This window comes from Schistocerca gregaria, chromosome 8 (genome assembly GCF_023897955.1).
Source record: "Schistocerca gregaria isolate iqSchGreg1 chromosome 8, iqSchGreg1.2, whole genome shotgun sequence".
Lineage (NCBI taxonomy): Eukaryota > Metazoa > Arthropoda > Insecta > Orthoptera > Acrididae > Schistocerca > Schistocerca gregaria.
Genome location: NC_064927.1, coordinates 256,818,242 through 256,834,016, shown reverse-complemented (window position 1 = coordinate 256,834,016; position 15,775 = coordinate 256,818,242). Strand labels below are relative to the sequence as shown.

Below are 15,775 nucleotides of genomic sequence, written 5' to 3'. Positions count from 1 at the left end.
GTACTCTTCTCGGAACAGCACCGCCGTAGTTACCGAGCTGAACACTCCCATCTGACGGACTGATTACGTCCAATAGTGCCACATGCCCTTGCTTCATAAGACACTGAGGAGACGTTTGGAATCTTATCCTGGACAATGGCGCAAGATCAGGAACGTTATGCTACCACCTCTCCTCGCCTTACCACTTCAATAACGGCAATCACCATAATCGGGATTCGAAAGGGCTCACCTCAGTCCATTACCGTGCACAGGCGTGCGTTTGCGACATCGTCTACGGTGGCGGGTAGCGCTCATGCTGCTTCTGTGCCACAAATAATTGTTGATTTGACAGATATCTAAGCAGCAACGTATGTCAAGATATACGCCTAATGGAAACCTAAAGTTGTGAAATCTCAAAACTATTATCATATTGCAATGTAACAACACAAAAATCTCAAGTTTTGCTACAAACTGCGGATAACGAAAACGAAAACGGAAACACCTAGAATATTAACGCAAGCGCACACAACTGCAGACGTAGAGAGAGAACGTCTTAACGATGGGTTCAAACCGTACTGCGCAGGAAGGGCATTTATGAAGACAAACCTTCGGTTTGACCGTCAACCGTTGAAGATGATGCCACGAAATCGACGACTGTCTCTGCGATTGATAAAAGGGAAAATGGGGAATATCAAATGCGGTGCTAACGTTGCAAAAAAAAAAAAAAAGAAAGAAAAAAAAGGCTCTGAGCACTATGGGACTTAACTTCTGAGACCATCAGACCCCTAGAACTTAGAACTACTTAAACATAACTAACCTAAGGATACACATCCATGCCCGAGGCAGGATTCGAACCTGCGACCCTGGCGGTCGCGCGGTTCCAGACTGCAGCGCCGAGAACCGCTCGGCCCCATCGGCCGGCGCTAACGTTGCAAGATTTGAATAAAGAGAGGTCAGTTTTCGGTGTGAGGTGCACAAACTCACTGACGGGCAGAGAGCAACAGGAGTCGAAATTGCTGTAGCTTTCAGTGACACGACTGAAAGGAATACATCATTTTTTGCAATCCTCGAGAGAGCCCAGATGGGGTTTTTTTAGTATGTTTCCTCCACTGGACCTTTGTGCCAGTGACACATCATCATAGCACATGTTAAAACGTAGCCAGAAATTTTAACTGGAAAATATCAGTTTTTCCACTGGTGAATTTAATCTGTGACGCCCTGCTTGTTGTGGGTAACAGCATTTTATTTTGAGCTGGTAGACTCCACTTCCTCGACATTTTTATAGGCTTAACGTTTTGCTGACATCTGAACAGCTGTGGATGTGATTTGATGTCACGAAACTGGTCGTGTTCCTGTAAATTAATGTTATATACAGCTAGAAGCGGTTGATTTCTCAAATTTGGAGCACTTCACCTGCTGTTGCCTGTGACATAAAACCGCCTTAAGTGTAAATAAATACGCAAATTCAAAATTTCTGAATATGAAACGTCAGAATTAACATAATTATAATAAACATTCACTACATGAATTGATCTTATCAGGTTTAATTATAGGTATAAACGAGATTTATCCTTGGTAATTAATACAACATTTGCAATCCATTACGTGAGAAAAAGATGAAGAATACCGTCGTATTGTTGTTTCACTGGTACAAGCAAGAAATAATGAAGAAAAGCTTCATAACAAGAACAAAACTTCAAGGCGAACATCTTCACCTTTATCGACGACACCTACTGGTCGGCAGCAGTTTCAGCTCAGAGATCAGGAGAAAAAATCACTGCTCTACAGATGATTCATCTGTAGTGTAATTCATCCATGAAAGAAGTCTACAAAACTCTTAAAGACCGGTTCTTCAGAGTCGCTCATCAGTCTGGGACCCTTAACAGATTTTATTAATAGAACAGACAGACAAGTGATTTGTCACGGGATAGTTCCGTAAGCGCGAGAGCTCGACGGAGATGCTCAACGAACTTCAGTGGTAGATGCTATCACAGCATCATGAACAGATTTACTCCTGAAATTGCCACAGCGTACTCTCTAAGAAGAGCCAGAGACATCGTACTCCTTCACACATGTCTCGTGAAATGACCACAACGAGAAAATCAGATGGTAAAGTCGCTTCTCGAGTAGTGGCTTTCGATACATCGAAATTTATATAGTTGTCGTAACCTTGTTATATCAACTCTGGCGCACCGCGCCCTTGCCTCTATCAAGTTGTCCTTTAATAGCCTCTTACTCACGGCAGCAATAGTTGCCCATCAAGCAGGACACCCGCTTTTCTGTCTTTTAACTGAATTACAGGTTATCAACAGACGGATAATCCTGCATTCTTGCTACTGCGGTTTCTCGCTAATTACGTGACTTTTTCAAGCCGTGCTGCCCCCGAAAACCAATTACTCATACAACGCCGAGGCCGCTGTGTCGGAACCCACAATTCCAGCCGCCGTGGGTGATACGTAAATCCCCGGCCTGGAGGCTTCATTTTTGTCGAAGTAACTTGCCGTTCCAGTGCTGGATGTGATAATGACCCGTGTTAAGAGGCGCGAGGAGACTGCTCACGGTGGTCTCTTATTACTGCCGACTAACCTGACCCTTTACTGTGGCTGCATCGACGTTAAACAGCCCCGCACGTGTCAGAGTTAGCCTTCGTAACAGATTCAACGGATTCTAAGCCTCGAACTCTCTGCTGCCCTGTGATGATCAATTATTGCACCCATATTTTTGTATTTCACAACGATACTATATCGAGCGCAGCTAGAACCGTCACATATCATTCGACTCAGACGCCGCGAGTGCAAGCGATACTCCAGAAACTACGAACTACTCACATTGTGCTACAGCTCCAATTAAAATTTGAATGTTTCGTGAAACGGAAAAGAAAATATCATTAAATCCTACTACCACACAAACTTTGTATGTGAACCAATTTTACAGTAAGAGTTCTCACGCCGTATGACTATAAGCATTGGTGTCTTACGTAAAGCTGACAAGCGAACACGACATCTCTGCCCTTCAAAAAACATTGACTCTGAATATAGCAAAACATTTTTAAAAAATTACCTTATTCTCTGTCGATCGCTGTTTATTATTTCATGACTGGTTTCCGGCATCTTCAGATCATTCCTCATAGTTACAGAGTAACCCGTCTTACCGGAATTATCAGTATATGCACACTCCACAGATACTCTTGCTCTAAGAGTTTACAACAGAAAATGTTATGATTTGTAAACAAAGAGCTACTATTGAGCAGAGATGCAAAGATGTTGCAATGTTACCACAGTCTAACATAACAGTCGCGTCTCTCGGTCTCGTTTTTGTTACCCCAGCGACAGCAGCGTTCCAAGCGGCCGGCAGGTGACACTTCTGAATAGGATATCGGATGAGTGCGCATGCTAACGTTTATATTGATGAGTAACATATTTTTTTTTTTACAACAGGTAATGTACGTAGTGCCATAAAAATCAACAAAAACAAAAAATTACACCACATTTGTGAGCACTTAGTTTCGTGAAGACCCTGCCATATACGAAAAGGTACATTACAGGTCAGTCTGTTTACGATTATGTTATAACGTAGACACTTATTCAATATCTTTTTCCATTAATAACAAATACCTGCTGAAAAACGCCAGAAGACCCGACCTTTTACAGAAAAACATCGTATATCTACCCAACAAAGCAGATTTTTAGTTCGCTACATTTTCAGCCAAATCAGTGAATGTGGAAAGGAGGACACCTGGACGGAATATAATACGTGCATTATTTAATGTATCAAATAAGCCATCACAACTGTAGCTTAAGGGAAAAACGCAAAGACATGATAAAAAATCGTCAAAAGGCATAAAACTCTTTCCCGGCACAGGAGAAATCGATTCCACAATTGTTGCTCAGTTCGAACCAAATACGGCAAGAGTCTTCAGTACATTCATTTTTTAAGCAAAGGCAATTACATTTACAAAAATACTTGTGTATTAGAATGTCGAGTGAAGGCCGGACGAAGTGGCCGCACGACCACTACGGCCGAAGGTTCGAATCCTGCCTCCGGCATGAATGTGTGTGATGTCCTTAGGTTGGTTAGGTTTAAGTAGTTCTAAGTTCTATGGGACTGTTGACCTCAGGTGTTACGTCCCATAGTGCTCAGAGCCATTTGAAACATTTTTGTCGCGTTAAGTGTAAGAATACGCGACTCATTGGACTCCATTAAAAAAATTTTGTCTGGGAAACTGTAACAGAATTATATGCTTTTCATTCTTGAAACGTGTTTTTAGCGGTAAAAGCTGTAAACACAGATACATTCTAAAGCATTTCTTCACGAATGTGTTGTAGTTTGCCACTGAATCAATGTGATTCGGCTATTTTTACATGTATTTCAAGATCATTCATGTCTCTAGGTAACTTACTAACACATGTAAACCAAAAATATAAAAACTATTCCGTTAATTAAGTAGAAATAATTAAAAACGTACATTATCCTTACGACACATGCGACACTCTGGTTTCTCACCACTTGGAGCGCTAGTGTTTCTCCAGCTAATAAACAACGACACTAGCACCAGTGTGTGTGCTGACTGTGTTTATTAGACTGTGATATTAGCTGTGTTATTATTACAATTTAGCACATACTGTCGCGACACTTCCGCTCACTTTAGTTACACACCTGCGACTGTAACGCGCCAAGCGGACCGAGAGCTGCATTGTTGAACATGATGATGATCTGTAACACGGCTTTTCCAAAAGGGAGTTAACGTAGCGCAATAAGTCGTAGCAATAACAGAAAGAACACACACAATTTGTCATCCCATAGGTTTCCTAAGCATCACAGGAGGTACGAAAAAGCACATTACAGATCCGTTAAGATTTTCTTGTAACCAACAGATATTTACTGAAGAATGATGTATATTTTTAAGAGCAAGAAATAAACAGTAAACACTAGAAGACACGGCGAAGAGCAGGAAGGTGTCGTATATAAATAGAACGTGAAGTTCCGTTCATCACACTTGGAAGTAAATCAATTTATGATAGCATGAAGTAGGAAACAGGTATTGAATTCAGTATTATTTAACGTACCAAATAAGTTGCCATAACCGTAGCTGAAGAGAAAACTATCATTATAATAAAACGACTCTATAAAGAAACCATTTCCGTGATTGCTGCTGCATCAGAGCCATAACGTCAAAATTATTAGACACAGTCGTTTGTTGAAGAACAACAACTTACCACTGTATATTAATTCAGAAACATAAGTGAAGGGCAGCAATGATCAAATCTTTAGATTTCGGGAGTATCGAGTAAAATTCCAATCTTAATAAGTCAGCAATAGATCTATGTGATTCTTAGGAGTGAAATACTATGTTTATATCTTTTTGCTTTCAGTGGGCCGAGCTGCAGTTACATAGAGTTATCAAGTATTTCTACAGGAAGACATTGTACCTTATGTTATTTTGTCCATGGGTTTGGGCTCTGTTTACATTTATTTTACGATTATTCAGGTCTCCTGATATTTTCCAAAGGCTTGGGGAGCAAAAATATAACAATTAATTCGTAAATTAAGTAGAAAAATAATTAAGACAGACATTAATCGTATGGCACATACGACGTTAAGTGATGAACGGCTTTCTTGCCACTAGGCGTGCCATTATGCCTTCACTTGTGAAACGGTTAACTTTCAGAGCAGAGAGAATAGCGACGTATATGTCAGGGTATGATATTACCTTGTATACGAGTGAACTCTACAGAGGATGTCATTAAGCAGCAAAAGAACAAAGCCTGTTACTATATTCCCTCTTCGAAGGACTCTCATTCGACACGCAGTTTCAATTGTGTCCTTGACACTGAAACCAGCCATGTTAACGAGGTACTTGGGTCAAGACGAAGCGAGGAGAAGGCGTAATTGCGTCCATGGGAAGCCTCGCCTACACAAAGGACCGGTTAACAAGATGCCTGAGTCCTTGAGGCCGAATCGCTTGGGCCTAACGTACGCCAGAAATCTCTATCAGGGATGTAATTACTACTAGAAACTCATGTATTCGTTTTTTCGTATCCTTAACTGGAAGATAAAAACAACCTTTGCTTCTGACAGCCTCGAATAACATTGAAACCAAGTAGAGAATATCATGCATAACTAACCTTTCGTTTCTACTAGCGGGTGAAAAATTCGGTAACTTGCTACCTTGCGAAATGCTTCGAAACAACCAGTTGTTATCAATATCAACTTAAAATACTGCCAAATAGTTTGGTCTGTTCTCAATCATTAGTCTTCTATTTCAGTTTTTCCCAACAAAATACGGCATATTTTAGGAGGCGACTTTAAAGATCACTCTCGCGTTGTCGCTTTGTAGATATATCTCTTGTTTCGATAAAAATAGATGGCCGTTTACGTATTACGCGGAGGATCAGTAACCGAAGCTTGTGGACGCCCTTCGTATTTCCATGACAGATATATGAAATGAGGACTTGGCGGTTAAATAATTGAATTTATTGACGTATTTCTGTAAATTCTGCTTACATAAGATGTACACTGGTCATTTTCTAAAATAACACATCTGTAAACGAATGGTATTCGTCCATATATCTAACTTAAATAAACATGTGTTACTCTTCCACAAATGACCCATAGCACTAAGTAGCAGTTACTGTTAATTTGATTGTAAGTCCAGTAAGTCATAATTCTCGATCCAATAGTAAAGAGTTTCACATAAGCTTTCCTGGCTATCCTACTGTCCAACAGAATGCGTTTCCATTTTTTCGTAACTGTTTTGAAGCGACAGTGAGGATTGTCTGCTTTTTCTGGTGATACATAACTGAATTATTTTTAACAATGTTGCAGACTTTTTTTTAGTGTTGTTTGAGATGACATAAGTGCATTCTGTCTAAACATTCTTCATAGATTTCTTTCGGTTTACAGTGGGCAGATAAAGTATCTTTCTACCGCCGCGAGTGTGGGTGCAGTATTCATGGGCCAGTAAACTCACACTCGCTTATAGTGTCTCGAACACCAACGTATAAAGTAACTCCAAACGGTATATTACTTCACAAATGATTTTAATCTAAGCATGTAAGTGAGATGAAATTCTGAATTCTGCTTGAAGTTCGTTGGAAGTCGCTAAGTGCTCTCGTATTCAAATTCTGGATGAGTATAGTCTGGGTTAGTAGCGTGTCGTGACCTACGTTGCCTCAACGTATTTCTAGCTTTAATACTTTCCTCACTGTGTTAAACTTTTACATAAGATTATACCTATTAATGAACAGATAATAACAGCACTTTAAATTTCGTCAGTAATTATACAAAGTGTTGAAAATCAAAATTTTGTCGTCCCTGGAAACCGTTAGATTGGCAAACAGGAACTGTTGCCATGAACCGACTTAGTCGTTCAGTAATACAGTAGACAATTTGTGTGATGTCCGCGTCGCGCCAGGATCTTAGGTGAGAGTTGCAACACACTACAAACTTAATTCGTGAACAGATCTGCAGCGGGAATAAATTTTTGACACACGGTAAACTAATTATTTTTTCGTATCTACTCCTGTGTAGCTTTTGCTTTGCGCAGAGGACTTAGTCCGTTTGTTGTTGCAGGTCGGCTTGCCGTGATCGTGGTGGGCGTCTTCACACTGGTGCTGGGGATCATCTTGTCCACCATCCCCTGGGCGGACTACATCATCCTGAAGGTGAGGACGCAGCCGCTGTCAACTGCAGACGGAACAAAGCTTGCATTTGGCCCGGTCTTAACAGTGAAACACTCCGCTCGCTGTAAGATTTTTCCCCGTTACGTGCTTCAGGTCCACAACAGATTGGCAGCAGTTTATTTGGCCACTTCGTAAGGCTACGTCTTCACTAATATTAAACATGAATAGTCTACGTGGTGCTGCCATCATCTCGAAACACTGGTGTTTCACTTTTATATTCGATCGTAAAATTATACGCTGGGGTGCAAAACTTAATTTTCGTATGATTTGTTACTGCCAAGTAACATAGCTCTATGAAACTTAAAGCATATATAGAAAGAACTGCTACGGTATAGTAAAAGGGGGTAACTGAAAGAAATAGGCAACGATAAGAACAGAAATGACACTTCTATTCAAAGACAATAATTACTCTAAAGCCACCCCAGTTAATGATGATCACCTTTACATTACAGGGGGCGGGACATCGTTCTTAATACGATGTTTAATCAGCACAGATGTCCGCCCCCGGTAGCTGAATGGTGCGTGTTCGGTCAGAGAGCCGGTTCGCCTCTGTAATAAACTGAGTGGAAGGATCAACCACCGAACTTGAACAGGATGTCTTGCGACGTCCGCAACGACCAAACACAACGATCAATAACGAACAACATGCAACAAAAAAAAAGTCAGCTTGACAGATTGTCAATCCTCTGGGCCCGGGTTCGATTCCCGGCTGCCTCGGGGAATTTTTTCCGCCCAGGGACTGGTTGTTGTGCTGTCCTCATCGTCATCGTATCATCCTCATCGACTGCAGGTCGCCGAAGTGGCGTCAAATTTAAATACCGGCATCCGGCCCTAGCCATACCATTAAATAAATAAATTATCACGAACGGCAGTGCATTGTTTGAAACGTCCTCCCATGCTGGCCACATTACTGGTAACGAGTTATTGTGGTAGGATGTTCAGTTCCTCCATCAGCACGATTGACAATTGCTTGATTGTCGTTGGGCATTACGTATCCAACATGTACTCAATGGTATTTAAGTCCGAGGAGGTGGGGGAACAAGTAGGCCAGTCCATAGGCCAAGTACCGTCTCGTCGCAAGAGCTGCTCCACGTGCGATGTTCGATGCAGTCGTGCACTGTCCTCTACAAAAATGACGTCAGGGCGAAGCGCACCACAGAAATGATACACATAGGGAAATAGTATACGCTGACCGGAGAGCGTACCGGTTCAAAGATTTGGTGGTACGTACGTCCACGCAACATAATGCCACCCAACAATATAACATCTGGACCACCAAAGCGATCGTGTTCGACAGTATTCGTGGTTGCATTACGTGTACTCACCTCTATCCACATGGGCGTATGTCCAGAATCACTGATCAGACCGAATGTGCTCTCGTCCTAGAAGAGTACGCGGCCCAGCGCTCGTTGCTCTTGGCACCATCGCAAACGGCGCCATGGATGTGCGGGCGTCATGGGAACACGACGTACTGATCGCGGACAAACAGACCACCATTAGGCAGTCGCCGCGCCACTGAGCAGCGCGAGACTGCGTGCCTTTCAGCCCTGTTAAATGTGTTTCCAATTTCAGCCATTGCTTGACACCGGTCCCTTCTCGCCTGTTGCACAATGTAGTGGTCATGTTGGAAATATTACCACCGTCCACTTGGGATGGATAAACTAGACTGATACCAACCGTTGCCTTTGATGAATGTCATCAAAACTACTAAAACTCAACACAAACATGATTGCAAAATAGCGACTGTGATAAAACTCGTCCCATGGCACGAAAATGTAAATATCAAAAAATCATACAAATCGTTAATAATAAATATTGAATCTAACCGGGCAAACGAGAGAACTTCGAGGTCTTGTGCAGTGACACACTAAAATCTATAATAATATCACGAAGGTAACAAAATATTCAAAACAAACAAAAAATCACGATACAGTTGTAGAATCAAAGACACAAAAAATATAACATTACAGAGAAAATAATGTAATTGGTACTGAAAAATCTTAACTTAATCTATATACACTGAAGAGCATGCGAATTCAAAAACAGAGATATGTAAACAGGCAGAATTCGGCGCTGCGGTCGGCAACGGCGATGTAAGACGACAAGTGTCTGGCCCAGTTGTCAGATCGGTTGCTGCTGCTACAATGGCAGGTTATCAAGATTTAAGTGAGTTGGAACGTGGTATTATAGTCGGCGCACGAGCGATTGGGCATAGCGTCTCCGAGGGAGCGATGAAGTGGGGATTTTCCCGTGCGACCATTTCACGAGTGTCCGATAAAACAAAATCTCCGACATCGCTGGGGCCGGAATAATATCCTGCAGGAACGGAACCAACGACGACTTAAGAGAATCGTTCAGGGTGACATAAGTGCAACGCTTCTGCAAAATACTGCAGATTTCAATACTGGGCCATCAGTATCAGCGGGCGAACCATTCAACGGAACAGCATCGAAATGGGCTTTCAGAGCAGAAGGCCCCCTCGTGTACCCGTGACTGCACGAAGCAAATCCTTGCGCCTCATCTGAGCCCGTTAACACTAACCTTGGATCTTGATGACTGGAAACAAGTTGTCTGGTCGGACGAGTCTCGTTTCAAATTGTATCGAGCGAATGAATGTGTACGAGAATGGAGACCACCTCACGAATCCATGGACCCTGCATGTCAGCACGGGACTGTTGAAACTGGTGGAGGCTCTGTAATGGTATGGTGTGTGTGCAGTTGGAGTGATATGGGACCCCTGATACGTCTAGATGCGATGCTGACTGGCGACACCTACGTAAGCATCCTGTCTTGTCACCCGGACCCATTTATGCCCATTGTGCATTCCGACGAACTTCGGCAATTGCGGCGGAACAATTGACGCCCCACACGTCCAGAATTGCTACAAAGTGGCTCCAGGAGCACTGTTCTTAGTTTAAACGCCCCAGACATGAACTTTACTGAGCATATATGGGATGCCTTGCAGCGTGCTGTTCAGAAGAAATCTTCTGCCCCGCCCCCTCCCCCCTCGTAATCTTACGGATTTATGCACAGCCCTAGCCCCGCACGATCAAAGGTGTCAGTACACTCCAGCGCTACGTCAGACATTAGTCGAGTCCATGCCATGTCATGTTGCGGCACTTCTGCTTGCTCTCCGAGGCCCTACACGATATTAGGCAGGTGAACCAGTTTCTTTGGCTCTTCAGTGTAGCTCAAATGAAAAATCAGATACCAATACAATGGCCAAACTCGCGACAGTTAAAGAATTATGGCATCTAAAATATCACTTAACCTATATAATCGAAAATCCTGATACCAAATACAGACGACCCCAAACTGGAAGCAATCAATATTTACATTAAATTCTAATCACCAACTTTCTCCTCTGAAGGCGAAAAAATTCTGTTAAGGCCCACATAAAAAGGGAGACATTATCATCGTAACTAGGCAAATCCGAGTTCGTACGGATAGATTTAGGCGTTGGTTTTTCCCAGGCCCTGTTCGAGACTGGAACGCTTGAAGTTGGTCCGGCGAGACCTCTGCCAGGCACTTAAATGTGAACTGCAGAGTAGTGTTTTAGATTGAGGTAGTATGTGTATGTGCTACACAGATAATGGCATGTGCTAAACATTTCTCAGGACGTTCGACATATCTATAACTATGTAGAGCAGCGTCAGTATCCGAAAACTGAAAGTTTAATGCGAATGGGCAGCTAATCGCGTGCGTAGAGTCGCACCCATGACAGACAGCTGGATCCACATGTATTATTCTGTGCCAGAGTTGCCGTCAATGAATGAATGCGATAGCTCTTTCAATGGTTCGCCTCTGGTGAGTCATAATTTTGCACGGCGATGCCTGCTCTAGCAGAGTACTGAGACGACGTTCGCAACACTGTGAACCCTACTTACTGACATTTTCGACCCAACAAAACCCCACACAGCGAAATATTACGCTATTAAAGAGACAATCGCCATCTAGGCAAATCGGGGCCAAGATAGCTGCAGCACGAATGGCTTTGCGCCACTTACCGAGAAGCAGGTGCGCCGGTCACACAATCACGTCTCTATCTCCCCCCCCCCTTTCCTCCTCTCTCTCTCTCTCTCTCTCTCTCTCTCTCTCTCTCTCCTCCTCCTCCTCCTCCTCCTCCTCCTCCTCCTCCTCCGCTCCCTTCAGGCCACAGACAATTGCAGGGGTACCTGCCGCGTGTTCCGGTAGCTGAACCAGCCGTAAAACATCTAATACATTACGAATAGTGCCATAGTGAAGTAGTGCACCTCAAAACTATCGAAAACAGTGGAATACTATAAGAGACACTGATACACAAATGATAAACTTACAAAGAATAGCGATATTAAACTGAGAGACGATATATGTTCATTTGTGTCCAAGCTAGTAGAAAGTTTCATTTCATTGGCAGAACACTGGGAAACTGCAACTTGACACGAAATAGGTTGGATATAAAAAACTACCAGCCTTAGACCACGATACATTTAGCGTGTATGTACGACACTTCTGTATGCAAGCTACAAGGAGGCAGCGAAAATGAAGAGCAGCTCTTGACTTTAAAAATAAATAATTATTTAAATAAAAATGTTATCTATAACGTTTTCAAATCATACTAAAAAGTATGTCACATACAAACTCCTAAGCCCATACAGATAATTATTAAAATTTTTGACTGTAGCCGGCCGCGGTGGTCTCGCGGTTCTAGGCGCGCAGTCCGGAGCCGTGCGACTGCTACGGTCGCAGGTTCGAATCCTGCCTCGGGCATGGATGTGTGTGATGTCCTTAGGTTAGTTAGGTTTAAGTAGTTCTAAGTTCTAGGGGACTGATGACCACAGCAGTTGAATCTCATAGAGCTCAGAGCCATTTGAACCATTTTTTTTTTACTGTAAATATTTAATAGCTATGAAAATAATGGTAACATTTAAAACGAAAGATGTGGGTGCACGCCAGCAGATAACATCAGGAGGAGAACTATTCATGCAATAATTGTGTAATGCTTGCAACTGACGTTTTTCATTTTAAATCTCATAAGTATTTTCATAGCTATTAAAAATTCACAATCACTAATTTTCATATTTTCTACTTTCATGTAAGACATGTTAAATTAAAAATTTATCTTTTAAATTATTTCCTGATTTTTTTAGTGTGTGTGTGTGTGTGTGTGTGTGTGTGTGTGTGTGTTGAGGCAGAGAGAAGGCAGGGGGAGTGTAGTGATACAGGACAGAGCAGCGCGCGCCACTATTCATCGCTGAGCTGACGCACGATACGCCCTTCGATGACCTTGTTTTTCCAAAGCCCACATTAAAACTGGGTGCTAAAGACACTGTTCCATAGAGTTCTAACACTTCCTCTTCAGAAGCACCTCACTGACCAATTAAAATACCTACGGATACAGTTCCCAAGGAATTGCTAATCAGGTCGTCAGATTGAGTGGATGTTTAACACAATATCTAGAACACCTGAGAAACAGCTTGAAACTAAGACAGATAAAGAGAAATGTTGGTCCAGCATCTGCAAAGATTGGTCGACTCTTACGGAATCTTGGTATCCAGTGTATTTTCCTCCCGCCGACAAACATAAAAATGTCATCTTTGTAACATCAAAGAGGATCTAGGCCTCAGAAAGATGGCTGTGTATCGCATACCGTGCAAATGTGGCATATCTTACGTTCGGTAGACTATTAGAGAAGCCGAGGAGAGAAGCAAAGAACATCGACAAACCCGACTAAAACAAGTAAATTAGCTCTCGCTTTGGGTCTGGAATTCAGTTTAAAATCTTCCCCGGCCATCAGGCCCACTAGAGCTGGGAAACGCTGAGTAACTGTGCGACTTCTGAAAAACACAAGAGCATCAAAGGGATCTGTACACTATTGGCGTGTTACATGTTCAGTCTGTAGTCAGCTGTTAAGAAGATTACATGTGTTTGCTTACGAACGGCGATTACTGAACTGCTGGATCAGAGAATTTGCCTTACAGTTTGCTATAAACGTGGGTCAGAGAGTGTGCATTACATTTTGCTACAAAATGGGAAAAGGCATAAGACATGTTGAATATTGCTGTTGGTGAGTCTGTTACGAGTAAAACAAGGGTTTACGAGTAGTATAAGCGTTCCCGAAACGGCTTTAAAGAAGCTGAAAATGGCGAACGTTCTGGACGATCCAGCACATCCACAACCAATGAAAACGTGGAAGAACTGAAAGAAATGATTACGAACGATCGCCGAATAACAATCACAATCAGAGAAGTTTATGATGATGCCAGCGTACCGACTGGCGCATGCCATGAAATCTTTTCGGATGTTGTAGTATAAACTTGACAGCAAAATTTGCGCCACGGGTGTTGAAGTTCGAGAAAAAACAGCGACCAATGGAAGTTACTCAGGAGTTGCTAAATGAAGTCAACAACGAGTCAAAACTACAGAAACCTGTCATAACAGGTGACAAAACATGGCTGTACGCGTATGGCGATGAAACTACGGCTCAATGGTCCCACTGGAGGCAGGTTGGATAGACAAGACCAATAAAAGTTCGGCAAGTGCGGTCGGTTGTGAGGGTTCTGCTCACTGTTTTCTTAGATTTTAACGACATAGTGCATGAAGAGTGTTTGCAAAAATCCAAATGGTCAATAATGAGTCCTACCTAAAGGATCACCATTTTTGCGGAAAGCCATGCGAAAAAAAAACCGGATCAGTTATGAAACAATTTGAGGCTGGTACATCACGATAATGTACCTGCTCACACCTCATTACTTGTTCGTGAATTTTTGACGAACAACAACACTAATGATGCCTCAGCCTTCACATTCGCCAGATAGGGCCCCGTTTAAATTTTTCTGTTTCTAAAAATACAGAGAATCTTAGAGACACCGTTTCATAAGCTTAGATGATATTAAAGGCGTATAAGTGAGAGAGCTAAGTACTGTCCAAAAGATAGTGTTTCAGAAGTATTTGGTGCATTAGAAGAAACGCTGGCAAAAGTGCATACTATCTATTGGTGATTGCAGTGAAGGAGATAACATCAATATAGAAGAATAAATAGATTTCTTTCCAAAAAGGAACTTTCCTCGAACACACCTCTTACACACCATTTCACTGGCATGACTGACTTCAACATTGTAGGGTCACATGATCTCCTGGTACGCCAGTCACTACTCTTGATGAACTGTGGTATCGTGTTGAAGTTGCATGGGCAGTTGCACCTGTACACGTCATCCGAGCTCTGTTTGACTCAATGACCAGACGTATCAAGGCCTTAATTACGGCCAGTTGTGGTTGTTCTGGGTACTGACTTCTCAGGATCTATGCACCCAAATTCCATGAAAATGTAATCACATGTCAGTTATAATATAATACATTTCTCCAATGAATCCCCGTTTGTCATCTGCATTTCTTCTTGGTGTAGCAATTTTAATGGCCAGTAGTGTACATTCAGAATAACTGCTTGGAGAGTTTCCAATAGAAAGGTTGTAGTCTTATCGAACGGAAAGCAACCTAAAAAGTAAGACAAGTCAGTTTCAGAAAGGCGTCGCTTTCCGCCTGTGACGGCCAGCACGCAACGCTGGCGGGATGCGACGGCTTCCCCGCCGTGTAGTGACTACAGTCCAGTGACGGGCCAGCTGCTTAGTGGACACGCTGGAGTGAAACCGCCGAAATTACTGTAATGGAGAAGATCCTTCCCCTACCAGGGACGACAGCAGTTCAGTATCTGTCAGTACATGTCCGTGTGGTCTTTCGTGCGACAGGCAACGAATCCTTCAGCTGTCTCCGCCATTTGAGAAAATTGTATCCATTGTGCTGCCGACGCCGTGATTAGCTTTTTTGGGAAACAACAGTTTCCAGTCTACTGAGTTTTGACCTTCGAAACATTAACTGCAAGTTCACTTACAAGCACTTCATAGCAATTTCTTCACCGCTGAGGTAAATAATAATAAGCCATTGACCCTCTATTGAGGTTTCTACACACTATGTCTGGCATGAAACCAAGGTATATGAAATGTTACAGAAAATACAGAACTCAGTGATGCGAACTGTAGATAATTGTAATGCAAGCAACCGAAAACTGTGGTACAGTCACGAGAAACACACGAAAAATGTACAAAGTAATATAAAGAGATCTTACCAATGTGAAATTA

General features: G+C 42.5%; 1 protein-coding gene across 1 annotated transcript in view; it reads left to right on the top strand.

Annotated features, from left to right (window-relative positions):
• Positions 1–15,775, top strand: part of LOC126285438 (scavenger receptor class B member 1) — a 403,446-nt gene that overhangs the window by 305,237 nt on the left and 82,434 nt on the right. Inside the window, exon 3 of the mRNA XM_049984826.1 lies at positions 7,552–7,643. Coding sequence (XP_049840783.1) covers positions 7,552–7,643 — 92 coding nt within the window. The remainder of the gene's footprint in view (positions 1–7,551; positions 7,644–15,775) is intronic.